General features: G+C 31.4%; 1 protein-coding gene across 18 annotated transcripts in view; it reads left to right on the plus strand.

The window, feature by feature from the left end:
• Positions 1-16,958, plus strand: part of LOC145312445 (insulin-like growth factor 1 receptor) — a 119,579-nt gene extending 102,621 nt beyond the window's left edge. For 2 of the 18 annotated variants that reach the window (XM_080151698.1, XM_080151699.1), the window contains 6 exons: positions 2,619-2,861; positions 4,586-4,656; positions 6,281-6,434; positions 9,294-9,590; positions 14,086-14,164; positions 14,565-16,958. In XM_080151698.1, coding sequence (XP_080007824.1) covers positions 2,619-2,861; positions 4,586-4,656; positions 6,281-6,434; positions 9,294-9,590; positions 14,086-14,164; positions 14,565-14,851 — 1,131 coding nt within the window. In that variant the 3' untranslated portion in view covers positions 14,852-16,958. The remainder of the gene's footprint in view (positions 1-2,618; positions 2,862-4,585; positions 4,657-6,280; positions 6,435-9,293; positions 9,591-14,085; positions 14,165-14,564) is intronic. The other 16 variants (XR_013877057.1, XR_013877063.1, XR_013877059.1 and 13 more) reach the window with 16 other exon arrangements.
• Positions 16,959-17,454: the final 496 nt, after the last annotated feature.

Genomic DNA, 17,454 nt, shown 5'->3' on the forward strand with positions numbered 1-17,454 from the left:
TTCTAAAACAATAATTTATATAGAAGAAATTTAACATTAAAATAAAACATATTATTCTGAAGTCTGAACCAATTAGAAGTCTCGTTTCATTTCAGTTTTTTACAATTCAAAAAAGAGTGTTTTCACAAAGTGACTTATTTCCAATGTAGTTAAATAATTTTTATTTAATTAAAATGAAAAGAATGAAAACTATACACAAAAAAGATACATGCTTTTTAAAAATATTTAAAAAAATAAGTTTGAATAATCTTATATTTTATCATATTTGTATATGTGACAAAAAAAAATTTGTTGTATTGCGTAAACGTTTGTTGTCATCTTTCACTATTTAACCCTTTACAGCCAATTTTGTGTTTTAAAAAAGTGATGGAAAACAAGCACGATAAAGTTAATTCATTGATATATTGTAAAAAATTAAGTTTTTAATGAATTAATTTAGATGAAATCAAAAGGCCTAATTTTACTCTATACCAGAGTACTATATATATGAAGCAAAACACTCTAAAAGCTACGAATTTTACCCAAATAAAAAAGACCTTTTGCTCTGATCAAAAAAGACCACAGCAACAGTAAAATTAATTTTTAAATCCCCTCAAAAAAGTTTATTGGGGACTTAATTCAAATTTAGGCTCTGCAGTTTAATTCTACTGGTGTCATAGTATATTTTTGATATATGTTTTAAAAATAGGTTAAAAACAGTTTAATAACCTATCCTCTCACTCCTAAGACAAAGTCTATGCTCCCTGTTTACGCAAAAGTGTCAGATCCGACCCCCCCCCCCCTTAATAAAGAGGAATTGAAAAATAAAACTGAAATAAATACATGAATTAACAGTACACACTTATTAAATTTAACCAACCAAAGAATTTTTTATCCAATCTTAACCAGACAAATGCCAGCTAGCTAAAAAAGATGCGTAGATTTCATTTCTGGCAACCAGAAAATCCGCAGAAATCGAATTCACGAGATCCAAAAAAGTTTCATTAAAAAAAACCTTACACCAAAAATAACAAACAATAATTATAACGACGACTTAGTTTCTTTTTCCTATTTAATACGAATATTGAAACTAATTTTCAGGCATGCATGTTTGTTGGTATAGTACTTTTTTTAGAAACCAAAATACAGACATATATAAAACTACGAAATTGTATATTAGTTACTAGAAAGATTATATTTTTTTTCTTGCTTTAAAACAACTTTTTGTACATAAAAACCCGTAATGTCTTCATTATTGACACAAACATGCATGCTGTATAGTTTTCAAAAATTTTTTCAAATAAAATACCTGATTAGAATACAAAGCAAGAAATAAAGGTTATCAACTCCCTATGAGCTTTTTGTGTTAAATAGAATTATTAATAAGAATAAAAGAGTTTCAAAAAAAAGTAAAATAACAAAAATGTTAGGTGAATTGTTAATATTAAATCAATCAAAAAATGTTTTACATTCTTATAATTAATTTCAATAAAACATATATATGCTCAAGAAAGGTTATTTATAATTATGAATTCTACCAGACTAAAATATAAAAGGGGAAATAGTTTATGAAGACGACACAAAATGATTTTAAAAATTACTTATTTTTATCTTTTTTTTTAATCTTTAACAATTTTAATGTTTTTATTATGTAAATATATAAAGTATTATTCAAACTTAAAGGATTTAATCTTTTTCTTTGTAATTTATATGTCAAAACAGTGTAAAAATGAAGTTATTAATTACGAATTTTCAAATCATTGGATTTTAATACAATTTATTATAGAAATAAAGAATTATTTCAACAAAAAAAATGCTACAAAAAGGCTTACTGTATTATTAAACTGACTTAATTGTATAATTGCATTTATTTTGTTTATTTACCTTGAAAAATGAGTGTTTAAGTGCTGCATTGGTTAAAATCAAACCTAAAAGTGCTCTTTATTCAGTGACAGAGTGAAAAAAATATATACCTTGTTTTATAGTTTTTGATCTCTTTTTTTTATATATTTTTATCTGATATGTATATCAAAATTTAAAAGTATCTATTTCATTATATATTCATACTTTGCTAAAACGTCTTGGTTACTTTTTGCACTATATTTGCTCTAAAAAGGATTCTTTATCTGACTTTTACATTTAAAATGAAAGATTTTATGTCAATTTTTGTGTTGACTGTAGAAAAAAATAATTATTTTGTTTATATGCAATTTTCTATAATTAAATGTGAGATATGCCTTTTTTCACATGTAGGGCGAAAAAAGTAACACTGAAAATATTTTTTACGTCTTAAGCATGTCCTAAACTCAAAGATAATAAACTTTCATAAAAGATTTATTTCAGAATATGTCATTTAGGGCATAAAATTAATTTTGCAAATTAACATTGCAAATGTTTGCCAATAACTTTTAAAAATGATTTCTGCGGATTTTCTAATTTACATGGGTGTTTTCTACACATTTTCTCCTTTCTAAAAATACCTTCCTCATAAAGATTGGCTTCCGAAAAGTATATACTTTTAGAAAATGATATGTGAGTAACAAACAAGTTTCATTTAAAGATTAATAAAATAAAATGATACACAATGTTAATTATCTACGCCTACTACATCTGATTATAACTCTTGATCTTATTTTTAGGGAAATATACCAGTTGCGATAAAATCTGTACCCGACCATGCAACCTTCCGCCAGCGTATTGAATTCCTTAATGAGGCAAGTGTCATGAAAGATATAAACACAGAATATGTAGTCAGACTCATTGGTGTGGTCAGCCAGGGTCAACCCACACTTGTGTTAATGGAGCTCATGGAAAATGGTGACCTCAGAAAGTATTTGAGAAGTCTACGGCCAGATATATCCTCTGAACAACCAACTCTACAAGTTAGTAGTTTTGTTATTATTAAATGTTAAACTAGGATGACAACATCCACATTGAAAAAAACAAATAATATTTTTTTCTTTACCAATTCAAAAAGTAATTAGAGTTTTCTTGTCATTTATCTTTAGACATATATAACAATTGTCTCAAGTAAGTTTTCTGAATGTGTGTCTGTTTTACTCTGTTCGTAACACCATGTTTGTTTAACATTGTGTAGTTTTGAACTTAATGAATAATATAAGATTTTGGACTTTTAGACACAATTTTAAGATAAATTTGGAATAATTATTTGTTTTTACATCAGGGAATTATATAGCAAAGAAAATTATCCAAAATTTTGTCAAGAAAGCTGAAAAAGACAAATTTTTCTGGAATTTTAAGCATTATTATCTCGTAGTTTAATCAATATTATTTTGTCGGTGACTCGGTACACACAAAAATCCTTAAAATCTGTACTTATACTAAAGTAACAGGATGTTTGTCTGTGTGTTTGTACCGAAGGATTTCGCTAACCGCTGAACCGATTGGGTTCTCCTTTACAGGGTAGCTTCTCATAGGTCCTGGGAAGGTTTATAACTATTTTTAAGGAGGGTAACCCCCCCCCCCCCCAAGGAAAAATCGCCCCTAAAAAATTAACCTCCCCCCCCAAAAAAAAAAAATTCCACCATAAATTTTTTTTCTTAAATCTATTATAAAATAATGGTTAGTTTTAGCTGCTAGTTATAGTAAAATTATCTATAATTTTGGACTACTTTCTTACTTCAATTTTAGCAGTCGTAACATTAAAAGGGCGGGGCGGGGGGGGGTGTCATAATGACATCTAAACTTTTAAAATTTATTTAAGGGAGGGGGGCGTAATGACATCTAAACTTAAACAGTGAGCAAAATAACCAAAACATAAATTTTTTTAAATTTTTTTCATTTAGATGTAATACCTATAGGACTAAGCTTATGCACAAAGTTTCAAGAATCTAGCCCAATATTTTGACCATTTTGCTCACTGTTTAAGTTTAGATGTCATTACGACCCCCTCCCTTAAATAAATTCCTCTCGTTCACTTTCATTCTTATCTTTGAGGCGCCTACTTGCAATTTATAGTAAAAAGGAACTTAAAATTTTCAAAATTTCCCACTACATCTAACAGTAATTTTAATTTCCCGCCGCCGTTATTTGTGAAAGATACCAAAACTTAGAGTAAGGGGGGGGGGGGGAAAGTTTGTTATCAACCCTAATTCTTTTTTTGTAAAATCTCTTATATGACTGGATGTACACGCAAAACTTTGAAAATTGAATTTCTGCACTTTCCTACTGGGGGCTAGTTACCTAGTTCAGTTATTTTTTAAAAGTTTGCGTGCTCCTCATTTTTTTTCAATTTTGAAAATTTTTATTTTTTTGTTTTACTCTAGACATAACAAAGATAATGTTAAATTAATCTTCTTTGATATTTGTATATTTTTTAAACTTTATAACTTTACTGGATCTTAGCATATGAAAAAACGCCTATTTAAAGAAAAGCAATGTTGGCCCCAACTGCGTGTATAAATGGACTATCAGGGATTATGACGACACCTACATATTTAAAAATTATCGATATTTCCCCCGTTTTTTTTCCGGTTTTGTACATGAAAGAACAATAATCTGTTTTTCTTCTAAAAGACATAGGTTTCAAAAACAAATTTGTTAAAATTTTTTTCTATATACCTAAAGTTTTCTATCATATTTTCAGCAAACGTTGAAGATGGCCCTGGAAATAGCTGATGGAATGGCATATTTAAGTGTACGGAAATATGTTCACAGGTATGTACGCGACAAAGCGCTACTAAAGAAGACATAAAAACATTTAAAAGTAACAAAGTATTTAATTTATTTTCTCGTATTCATTCGAATCCGGTGGACAGGAACCGGTTCTCATCAATACGAAAAAACTATATCTAGCATCGTATTATTAACCGCTTTTTACGAATATAGAAATGTACAATCATAAGATTAAAACCATTTTTTTAGCCCGTGCACCTCGGGGCTAAAAAATACTGGTTTTAATCTAATAATTGTACATTCTATACTAGGGTGGGTTCATATCGGAATTAGACAAAGCGGGGATATGCAACAGATAAAATTAACCTTAAAAACATTTCTGACCGAAAAAGAATTTAAAAAAATTGAGTTTTAGAACACGACCACTTAAAAATATAATTCATTACTTATTAGTATGCAAAGACGACATTCAAAAAATTTTTGAACCAGAATTATGGCTTCATGGTGCTCCCTGGAAAGGCCTTGAGGAGCTGAATCAGGAACTTTTGTCCGTTTCAAAATATCTCGTTCCTAGCCTTAGAAATCACTAAAAAACCAAAAAAATTTAAGGTTTATTGAGAATTGTCCAATTTGTAGAGGTTTTTTAGATTTTCTCAGGCTAGGAACGAGATTTTTTGAAACGGACAAAAGTTCCTGACTCAGCTCCTCAAGGCATTTCCAGGGAGCACCATGAAGCCATAGTTTTGATTCAATAAATTTTTGACTCCCATTTACAAATAGCTATACAATTGAATGTCTGGTCGTCAGCGGTTTTAAGACTTAGGATAAATTTTAAATCATCCAGAGGTGTATTATATCTATATAAATTGAGTGCAGATCCCCGCTTTGGCCTCAGAAAAAAAATGTCCAAAATCGACCCACCCTATTCTATACCCGCGGAAAGCGGTTTATAATACAATGAAAGAAATAACTATTCTCGTATTCATTCGAATCCGGTGGATACGAATCGGTTCTCATCCATACGAAAAAACTATGGTTAGCATCGCGGTATTACATCCAACTTTCTACGAATATAAAAATGTACAATCATAAGATTAAAACCAGTCATTCATTAAAATTAAAATAGTCATTCTATATCCGAGGAAAGCTTTTATAATACGATGAAAGAAATAACTTTTCAAGATTAAACTTTTTCATCCTTGATTTTTCAACTTACATATGTAGGTATTTACTAAATATAAGAGACAAAAGCAATTGGATTAATCACCGTCCTGAGGTGATATATAATTTTGTTTTTGTTTTTAGGTATAATTTTTACTTCTTCAATCAATTTTTAAAAAAATAAGTGCTTTATCGTCTTTGTATGTCCCTTGGGACATCTAAAACGATAGTCCCAAAATATTTGTCTGTATTTGTCGTTTTTGTTGTAGTAGCAATAATACTCAGAAATTAGGATCATTCAGGATATTAGTTCTGAGAATCCTGTGGCCAATCGCTAGATTGGCTTCTCGCACAGCTGAATTTATTACATGCTCCCCTAAATCGAACAAAAAGTAATAACGGCATTCCCCTCCTCCTCTTTACCTAAAGTGCGTTGCACGCCAATATTATTTTTTTCTCGGATAAATTTGTAGTTAAAATTATTTCATCCTAGTATTTTTTTCAGGGATCTTGCGGCTAGAAATTGTATGGTTTCCTCTGATTTTGTTGTCAAAGTTGGTGATTTTGGAATGGCACAGGATGTTTATGAAAAAGAATATTACAGAACAGAAGGAAGAAGACTTCTTCCCGTTAGATGGATGGCTCCGGAATCACTAAGGGTAATCTAATTTTTTTTTATCAACATTAAATACTAAGGGTTATATAATTTTTTAAAATCAACATTAAACACAAAGGGAGGACAATTCAAAGTAATCAACACCTCTTTCACCCAACCAATATTACTTGCTATATTATATTATATATGAGGATTTATATACAAGAGTTATGGAGGGGGAGAGAAAGTTCTACTTTATAATTTGTCTTAATCCTTTACCCCCAAATAAAAGTCCCAACATTAAATGTAATACTTAAAACTCATCAATAAGAAATACCCAAAACTTTTTGTACGTCGTGAGATTCAGTATATAATGAAATTTTGTTGCCAATGTTGACTTTTTTGTTACCACGTTTGTATAATTATAAGGGCTGGCAATCCGTCCAATTTTTGGACCGGATTCGGATTCTTACAAGAATCCGTCCAAAAAAAGAGGATTCTCCGCGGATTCTGGATTCTCATTTCTTTTTGACAGATTCCGGATTCTAGCAATATTTTAAAAGGTGTTTAAAAAAATAAATTAAGGGATTAAATTTTACCGGGTACTGGGAAGAATCTAAAGCTGCGTTTTTCATATTTTCACAGTAGCTTTTCTCCTATTTCCTGGTGGTGTTGGTGGGGAGATAATTGGAGGGGGGGGGGGGGGGGGGGGTGACCTTTGCCTTCAAGGAGGGGGGTTTGCAAAAAAAATCCCAAGACGCAAATTTTACAGGGTTGGCAGGAGAAGTACAAGGCATATTAAACCACATGGTTCTTCCGGTTTTAACCTCCAACAGAAATCCACAAAAATCCATAGCAAAAGTCCACCTTGAAAAAAAAATGCTGTTTTCGCCTCCCAAAAGGCCTAAATTACTACTTTTTCTTAAGAAACTTCTTATTTTTTCTTAAAATGCCTGTACACGCAGCATTAAAACATTAGAATTTACAACAAAAAAGACTTATTTTTAAAAAGCAACATTTTTATTTGAAAAATGTATTTAGGTATGAGAGAGGCAATAGTGAGCTGAGAGGATTTCTTGGTAGTACAGATACTCTACAATTATTACAATTATCTTGAATGAATGAACGATAGTACCTAAAAAATTGAGGCTTGCCTCTTTAATTATAAAACTAACTGATACAATTTTTTTTATTAAATATGCTACAAAATTTATCTATGTAACATAGAATAAGAATTCAGAAACTAACAAATACTTTTAGCTTAAATTAGGAACAGTGATCTTTTGACTCCCTTAATAATTTAACATTAATGTCGATAAGTTAATTTTATAATTTAAGAGACAATCCTAAATTTTATACTAACGTTCATTCATTCAAGAGAATTGTAAAGTATCTGTACTACCAAGAAGTCCTCTCAGCTCACTATTGCCTCTCTCATACCTACATACAAAAGATTGGGTCAATACCTTGACATTTACGGAGATTATTTTTAAAAAATTAACTTTTTTTCAAAAGTCTGGACTTTTCCTGGAATAAACCAATAAAATCCGGACTTTTGCTTGTCCGCGGATTAAACCGACAAAAATCTCGAATTTTTCTAACCCTGAAATTTTAGCCTAACAATTAAGAATCCGAATCCATTATCAAAAAACGGATTCTGGATTTCAAAATTGGCAAAAAAATGGGCAGATTCCGGATTCGGATTGCTAACCCTAATATTTATATAAAACTTCTTATCCTTCAGTTTGGATGATTTTTACTTGCAAATAATTTTTAGATATACAACATAAATACCGACTATGATTTAACGAACGAGAGCAAGTGATTCTAATCAATTTCCAACATTGATCCATAGTACTTTTTTAGTGAATATACTAGGTTTATGTTTAATATTTGGTTTATCGACGATAAAGTTAGCTTTTACCAAGGGTTTATATGAAAAAGACCTTGAAAAGTAAAACATTTTTTAGTGCAATATCATCAAATTTTTTGATGAGTTTAAACTGTTTTTTAAAAGCTTTGACAAAAAAAATATATTATTTTGATTAAAAATCTATATTTAGAAAAAGGGTTGGTAACTTGTAAAGTTGTAATATTGTGAACAGTTTAATAAAAAGTACTTTTACAATTTACAGCATTTAATGCTATTCTGCCGTGTTATTTTATTTTGTCCTTTGTAGCTCATTAGTAATGCACTGAGTTACGGTGATGAGAGTTCGAGTTCTAGTCCCCATGTGGCAACTCGAATTTCTCAGTTGAATACATTCACGCAACTTCCCCTGGTTGTGTAAGAAGGGGATTATTGAGTAAGTTTGGTTACTTAATAGTCACGTACATAATATCAGCACTACCCTTATCCCAAGCTCCTCTGCGGAGAGCGTCATTCATTACGGTGACTTAATTTGGGACACCTCCTGCAATACACGGCGAGGGTGAGGTAATAATGAGTAGCTCTCATGAGATAGCGGGTCAAGTCATGTGCTTGAACGTGGAGCTTGATAGCCCTAGTGGCTATACAAAAGTGTCTCAGCCTACTCCATGACTACTTAGGTCCAAACCCTAAGAGACTATGGCTAATCAATCAATCCATTGAACTCAACAAAGCATTTGATGATATTGCATCAAAAAATTATTTACATTTAAAAGTTTTTTCATAAAAACCATGGTAAAATCCAACTTTTTAGTTGATAAACCAAATATTAAACATAGATCTAGTATATTCACTAAAAAATACTATGGATTAATGTTGGAAGGTGCTTAGAATCACTTGTTTTTGTTCGTGGAATAGTTCCCTTTTATACCAAAACCTTTTTATTTACAAAAGATAATTTCAATTTAGGATTCTTAAGCGTTTGGCCATTTTACTGCCTACTTATAAAAACTGTTTTAGATAAGTAACAAAGTATAATATTTTTAAAAATAGGATGGCAAGTTCACAAGTAAATCTGACGTTTGGAGCTATGGAGTTGTTCTGTGGGAAATGGCGACACTAGCTGAGCAACCTTACCAAGGCTGGTGTAATGATGAGGTTGTCAGCTATGTAAAGGAAGGAAGCATAATGCCTCGACCTGATGGATGCCCTGCTATGCTCTATGACATGATGAGAGATTGTTGGCAGAGAAATCCTGATCACAGACCTTCATTCCTGGATATTTGTGAACGATTACTTGGAGAAGCTGACGATCATTATATGTCAAACTCGTTTTATTTATCAAGTCAGGTAAAAAGAATATTGACAGTTTAGTTTTTAGTTATTGAGTCTTAATTTCAAAGTTATATAGCTCCTTATGAGCGTATTAGTGAGGTGTTATTCCAGCTTAACTAAAAAGTATACTTAAAGTATGGAATTTAAACCCCGATATATTTTCTTAATTCTATTTTTAAAAGTGAAGCTTTTCAATAATTAGGGTCGGTCGTCCGTACGTCCGTCACGAACGGATAGCTTTCTTCGTTATTTAGGCATGTTAGAGATGACATATCGATTTCAAACTTTGCATGGTGATACCTGTGGTAGTTAGGTACGATTTAGAAAGCGTAGCAACTTTATAATCATTACCAAAACGTCCGTATGTCCATTTTAGACATGAAGATTTTTAACTTTTTAATAGCAATAGCTCTCTTCGTTAATTTAGGCATGTTAGAGATGTCATATCGATTTCAAACTTTGCATGGTGATTCCTGTAGTAGTTAGGTGCGATTTAGAAAGCGTAGCAACTCTATAATCATTACCATAATGTCCGTGCATCCATTTTGAATATGTCGGCTTTCAAGTTTATTAACACCAAATTTTTATGTGATAGAATCATACGATTTTTCGGATTTTTTGAATAATGATTCCTGGGACAACAAGGTACAATGTTATATCTCTATAATCTCTATAATCAAGTCCTAAAAGTGTTAGCATGTCCTTAAAAAATATCCTGTATTCAAGCAGTTGTTGACCAATTTTACTAACAATTTTGTTTTTTCTTTTTTCATTTATATTCTGATTTTTCAGTTCTGACACTCTACAAGTGTTAATATTCGTTAGTCCTACTGTTTTAGAGCTTCGCTTTTATGGATGTTGCCATCCTTGTTAGAATACAGTTTTAGATGTGTTTTGATACAATTGAATAAGAACTCTTAAAGGGGGGGGAGGGGGGTAAAATGTGGTGACTCGTCACACGACATACCAGCAATTTTATTTTGGGTGCTACTCCCTTAGTTTTAGAGATAATTGGATGAAATCTTTTGGGCTGGGTCACTAATTACCCCAACTATTGGTATCTTTCAAAAGAAAAAAGAAAAAATGCAGCGGTTTTTGAGAAAATTAAATTTGAAAAGAAGTTGTATCAACTTTTTTGCTTTTTATTTAAGATAGCTAGCCGGTTCTTTCAGTAAGTAGTAGATGTAAAATTTTTCATAGAATTCAGATATGCAATCGGTTTTTTTGTAGACCTCTTATTTTATAAGTAATTTAAGTTTTTGAAAAAAATAATTAAGTCGGTTTTAAGGTACTAAAATGCAACAAAATAAAAGAAAAAAATAGCCAGTATGAACAAAAATAGTAAGATCTTTAATTTGACACCTTACTTTTAAAATTCTGTTGAGTAATTGTTGAAAAAATCTATTTTTTAACCTCGGTTTAATCAAAACATTAAACCTAAATATTTTCTCATACAGACATAAAAAATATGGGTTCATATATACCATTAGAATGAGAAAAATAATATGAATCCATTCTAAGCAAAATTGAAAAAGTTTAAAAAAATTGTAATAAAAAATAGAAAAAATAAAAAGTTTATTTTAAGAATTGTAACTACTAAACTAGCCAATCACAAATCGGAAAAATTGACGAATTGGGAAGCTTAACCTATAAAATTAACCTATAGAATTGCCAGAAAAAAAGGAGAACGTTCATACAATATATACAATAGATACTACAATAAATATAGTGATATTAAAGAACATGTAAAGAATGAAAAATTATGAACAAATATGCATCAGTCTGTTTATAAACTTCAAAACAATGCAGTTAAAAATACATTATTGTTTCTTGTGTTTAAAAAATATCTGCTACATTGCATTGTCTTTTGTTTAGGTTTTGTTCAGGTTTGGTTCAAGCTAACCCTTTAAAGCCGAAAATTATGATTGTTAAAATAAACTTATTTTTTTTATTATAGTTTTATAAAACTTTTTCAATTTTGCTTAGAATAGATTCGTAATATTTTTCTGATCCTAAAGGTATATATGAACCCATGTTTTTTATGTCTGTTTGAGAAAATATTTAGGTCTAAAGTTTTTATTAAACCGAGGTAAAAAAAATAGATTTTTTCAATAATTACTCAACAGAATTTTAAAAGTAAGGTGTCAAATTAAAGATCTTACTATTTTTGTTCATACTGGCCATTTTCTTTTTTTATTTTGTTGCGTTTTAGTACCTTAAAACCGACTTAATTATTTTTTTTAAAAACTTAAATTACTTATAAAATAAGAGGTCTACAAAAAAACCGATTGCATATTTGAATTCTATGAAAAATTTTACATCTACTACTTACTGAAAGAACCGGCTAGCTATCTTAAATAAAAAGCAAAAAAGTTGATACAACTTCTTTCAAGTTCAATTTTCACCCACTAGGAGTTACCGCATAATCATAACAAGAAAAGCAAAGATTATTTATTTTCAATTTTGAACAAGTTTGCTTTTATAAAGTTCTTCATAAAACCACTTCTGAAGTGAGTTAATTAATGGCCCTTTTTATCAATTGCTTTGCTAAGGTCACGGAAATTCAGCCTTAAATAAATCATATATAGAGAGGTTTTATGACTGACTTTATAAAAGCAAAGTTGTTCAAAATATTAAATAAATAATCTTTGCTTTTCTTGTCATGATTATGCGGTAACTCCTAGTGGGTGAAAATTGAACTTGAAAGGGGGGGGGCGAAAGTGACACTTTTTGAAACCAAAACTAAGAGTCAACAAAGGAACTCAACTAAAAAAAGGGTTACAGGTCTGACATTTTGCATGGCAGTTGCTTTATAGGGGAACAATATGGAACTGTGAAGAAACGGCGGCGCAACCGCCGAAAACCGCCGTTTCCCGCCGTAATTTTTGTTGCCTTTTCTCGGCGGTTTTCGGCGGTTGCGCCGCCGTTTCTTCACAGTTCCATATTGTTCCCCTATAAAGCAACTGCCATGCAAAATGTCAGACCTGTAACTCTTTTTTTAGTTGAGTTCCTTTGACTTTTAGTTTTGGTTTCAAAAAGTGTCACTTTCGCCCCCCCCCTTTTTATATCTAATTTTCTCAAAAACCGCTGCATTTTAGATTTTTTTGAAAAGTGAAATCAAGTTACCTAACCTAGGGTAATGAAATGCACTATGTCCCAATTTAGGTTCTGACACTAAAGTCAAAGCACCTTCGAAGGCACTGTGGGGCGGGGATTTTGAAGATTAAATCAGGTCATCATCTGATAATCTGATTTATACTGTGAAAATTTTATTTAATTTTTAAATATTTAGAATCTGTTGAATAAAAACTTTAATGAATAAAGAATATGTTTGGTCATCTGTTTAGAATGGCAGAAATATTTTATTAGAAATAAATCTACTTAAAAAATACAAAATAATAGACGAAAAAGTCATCACACACACTCTTTATGCTTTAAAAAGCGCCGTTGTTTTCAGAAATATTCAAAAACACCTTTTCTAAGTTTAATGTATATTTTTTATAGAGAACAAGAACCTATAATTGTTTTTCCCATATTCCTATTGGTTGTATCAGAAAATCGGAAAACTCAGTTTTTTCTGACTCACCTGTATATGGAGCAAACTTGAGATTAAACTTTTGTAGGCGTAATGTTACTTTAAAGAATACGAGCGGCTTCGCCCCTAGCCTTTAGGGGCTTTGCCCCAAGAGGTTTGATGAACCTATTTTTGTGTCATCTTTAATACAAAGTAGAACGATGTCTGTCTGTCTGTCTGTCCGTCTGTCCGTCTGTCTGTCCGTCTGAAGCTTAAGATCTCAGTAACCACTGAACCGATTGGGCTCTACTCTTCAGGGAATATACCTACTGGTCCTGTGATGGTTTTAAGCTATTTTCTTGGGGGGTGGGACACCCCCAACCCCCCCAAAAAAATGAAAAACACCCCCCAAAAAAATTTTTTTTTTACTAAAATACGAAAAATTATGTTGTTGAAACCTCTTGGGGCACAGCCCCTAGAGGCTAGGGGCGAAGCCGCTAGTTTCTTTAAAAAGAAAAAGAAAATTTTTTGGGGGTAGGAGAGATTTTTCATTTTGGGGGGTTTGGGGTGTCCCACCCCTCAAGAAAATAGCTTAAAACCATCACAGGACCAGTAGGTATATTCCCTGAAGAGTAGAGCCCAATCAGTTCAGTGGTTACTGAGATCTTAAGCTTCAGACAGACAGACATTATACTATTGACCTTATTTTAAACTTTTCTTGATTATTTGTGGGGCTATTTTTTGACATTTGGGTTAAAAGTACAGCTGCAGGCAGATAAATCATTTTATGTGGATTATTAAATTTGTCCGACGCAGCCAGTGTGCATTTTTGGTATTTTCTCGCCGAATTGGACAGTGTCAAAGGACTAAACAATCTCGTGAGAGGTAATGGACTGCTTGTACCTAATTTTTTTTCTTTAAAAAAAATATTTTCACCACTGCAGACTTCACTAGGTATTTAGTTTTGTATATAACCAATCGTTTTTTTTTATTTAGGGCGTAGAGGCTGTAGCAAATCAGAGAGCTCATAGAACACCGGATGATTCTTTGACAACACCTCTAACTTATAATGGAGGTAATTATAAACAGGAAGAATCAAATGTCTAATATAAAAGTAGCACTATGTCTGTCTGAACGTCTGAAGTTTAAGATGATGATCTTTGTAACTGCTGAACCGAAAAGGTTGTGTTTCTTGGGGGGATTGGGTTGTTCAACCCCCCCCCCCTCCCCAAAAGAAAAAAAAATTAAAAATAAATGCCACACAAATTACAACTTACAGAACATGTATTTGCCACAACTTTGAGGTTGAGGGTGGACGGCCGGGGGGGGGGGGGGGGGGTAGATAGAAGTGGCTTTGGGCGAACCCAATAGTTTTTACTAACGACGAAAAAACTTTAGTACGCCAACATGGAAAAAAAACAGTTAATATAATATAGAAACGATGAATTGTAAATTCCAAATTTAATTATATTTAGGTCATCATTCTGACAATAATGGGTCAGTAACAACAAATGGGGATAGTGGTAGCCATGTTCCATCTACTCAAGCACAACAAAATATTGGAGAAAGATCAGGAGGACCTGCAACATTTAGAAGTCCTACCCATGTCTCATTTCCTGGTCTCCAACTCTCTAGTAGCTCTAGTAACGACAGTCCAACAGATAAAACCTCTATGGGATTAGTGAACGGTATTGGCCTGGGAGTTATTAAAAGATTTCGAAACAAATCTGGTAGCTCTTCTGCCGGTGATACGACTTCATAACTTTATTTACATCCATTATCATGTACAATAATAATTAAGGTGTGAAAAGTAGATAATTGAGCTAAATCATAATTAAAGTTATAAAAACAGGAACAAAGACATCTTACTGAATATTAAAAGAGAAAAAAATGCTAAAATTATGATAAGAATAAAAACTTTAACAGTGAATTTGATAAAAAATAAATTATAGCACACAAAGCGTGAAAATTGGAAAGATACATTTATTTATTGAAACCGTACATGATGACTACCAGTTACCTGAATAATGGAAACCTTTTTTTTTTGAGGATTAATCATTATTGTAATTGTTGAATGTTTGTGTAAAATACTTCAAAGTAAAGGCTGGTTAACTATTTTTATGTTACGTCTTCTTTTACTAAAATGTCCTTTGTTGGTTTAGCGTAATTTTCAACGTAATTACCATCAAAAATATAAAAAATGACATTTTAACAATTTTATAAATAAAAGAAACAAATAATTGACTTGTTACCCGGCCAGATATGATAGCTCTGATAATTTTAGTGTCCCGCCTGTAATTAGGTAGCTTCAGATTATATACCTAATATATTTTTATCTGTGCGAAATATTTAATTTTGTAAAGCACTTTGGTCGACTGAGGGTGGATTTAAGTATGCCACCTACCAAGTAAATATATACCGTGCTGTAAAAAAATTATTATTGTTTTCCCAAGACTAACTTATTAAATTGCCCTCAACATTTAAATTCTGAAGCTAAAATGGACTGATTATGTATGAGGTTGTTTAATTGTTATTGCTAGTTTTAAGGAAGGTTATTAATTAGTTATACAAAAAAGACAATATATCGTTATTTATCGCATCGTATTATAGACAGCTTTCCGTAGATATTAGAATGAAAAATTGTTTGTAATCCGATGCTATATATGATTTTTCTGTTTGGCTGAGAGCTGGTTTTAATCCACCGGGTACTAATCGGTTAAGCCATACTTGAATATATGTTTATTATGTATTTGATTTTATAAGAATACCTTTTTGTTTCATTGAAAATTTACATTTGGTCATTTTCATTATTTTTTTGTTTGCTCTCCATAGTTTTTACTACTAGAATATCAATAGGTATGCAAGATTAAATAAAGTCTGTAATTTTTTTATATGTTCGATCATAACATTACAAGTATTTGGCCATAACTGTCAAAAATTGCTTTCAAAGCAAACCTTTTTCGACCCAAGACACCGAAACAGTTTATTTGTAAGCCCAAGTAATCAGCTTTGAAAAATCTTTTTATTTTGTTGAAAGCTAAGCAATATACTAAAACAGATTTCAGGGGGGGTAATTACCCCCCCAAGAAAATTTTACCCTCGGGGTAAAAATTTTGGGGGGGTAAAAAAAATTTGCAGCGCGCTTCGCGCGCCATTTTACCCCCCCAAAACCGAATTACCCCCCCCTTAAAAAAATTTTACCCACCCCAAAATAAAAGGCTTGGACGCCCCTGGTCTTGGGGATGATGATCTTAAAGATGCCCCTACTGATGTTGCTGGTGACCCAGATATAAAGCATGTGACTATTTATGACAACTTAAAGAAAAGAAAGATTTTTCAAAAGTGATTACTTGGGCTTACAATTAAACTGTTTCAGTATCTTGGTTCGAAAAAGGTCTTTTTTGAAAGCATTTTTGACAGAGTTATGGCCTAAAACTTGTAAAGTTATGTCGAACATATAAAAAACTTACAGACTTTACACTTATCATTTAAACAGTAAATTTTAGATAATATTCTTTTGAGAAGATAGATTTTTTAAAAGTCTTAAACTTCACACAATTAAAAAATATAGCTCATTTTATTATGGGCAGTATTAATAGATTAGGGTAAGAGAGATTAATTTATTTTCTAAAGTTATTTACCTAAGCAAATTTAAAAAATAAGTAAAAACGCCTAATTATAGAAATAAATACTTCCGCAGCTAAATAGGTGGCTAAAATTATACAAAATAAAGTTGCAATAGATTTATATCATGACTTTTATTCAGTTAAATTGTTATTGAACATTTGTATTTGTCAGATTTTAGATAATTAATTTTGATTTCAATGTTTTGCCAGTACCTTCAAATAAACTGTTAGTTAACCCAAAAACCTTTTTTCACCTTTTCCGCCAATTCATTACACTTTTTTTCTAGAAATGGTATATCTGTCCAACGGATTTTAACATAATTTGGATAACAGTATCAGATAATAATTTACAGCCGTTCATTGAAAATTAGGAGAAGGAGGATGTCAACCCAGCTTCTACTAATAAAGTAATAAATGCGGGGGAAAATCACGAAACCTGTACGTGTTTTTCAGCTGTCATTGGGGTGGGAGGGGGGGGGGGGGGTACAACACTCAGTAAAAATGACAACCTCTCCTTTAACCCCAAATATTATTTCGCTTGTTGGTTATACCTTATTCCTGATGTCAACCTGTATAAAATCTTAACCATTTTTCAATGGATTGCACCGTGATTTAGGAAGATATTTTACAAAAATAGAATTGGTGATTTGGCTAATAAGAATTCCATCTTTATTTCTTTGATGTCGCATAGAAAATGCAGGATATCAGACAAAAACAGGGTTATTAACGTACAAGTTTG

The sequence above is a fragment of the Acartia tonsa genome, chromosome 2 (assembly GCF_053477335.1).
Source record: "Acartia tonsa isolate MP-2025a chromosome 2, ASM5347733v1, whole genome shotgun sequence".
Classification (NCBI taxonomy): Eukaryota; Metazoa; Arthropoda; class Copepoda; order Calanoida; family Acartiidae; genus Acartia; species Acartia tonsa.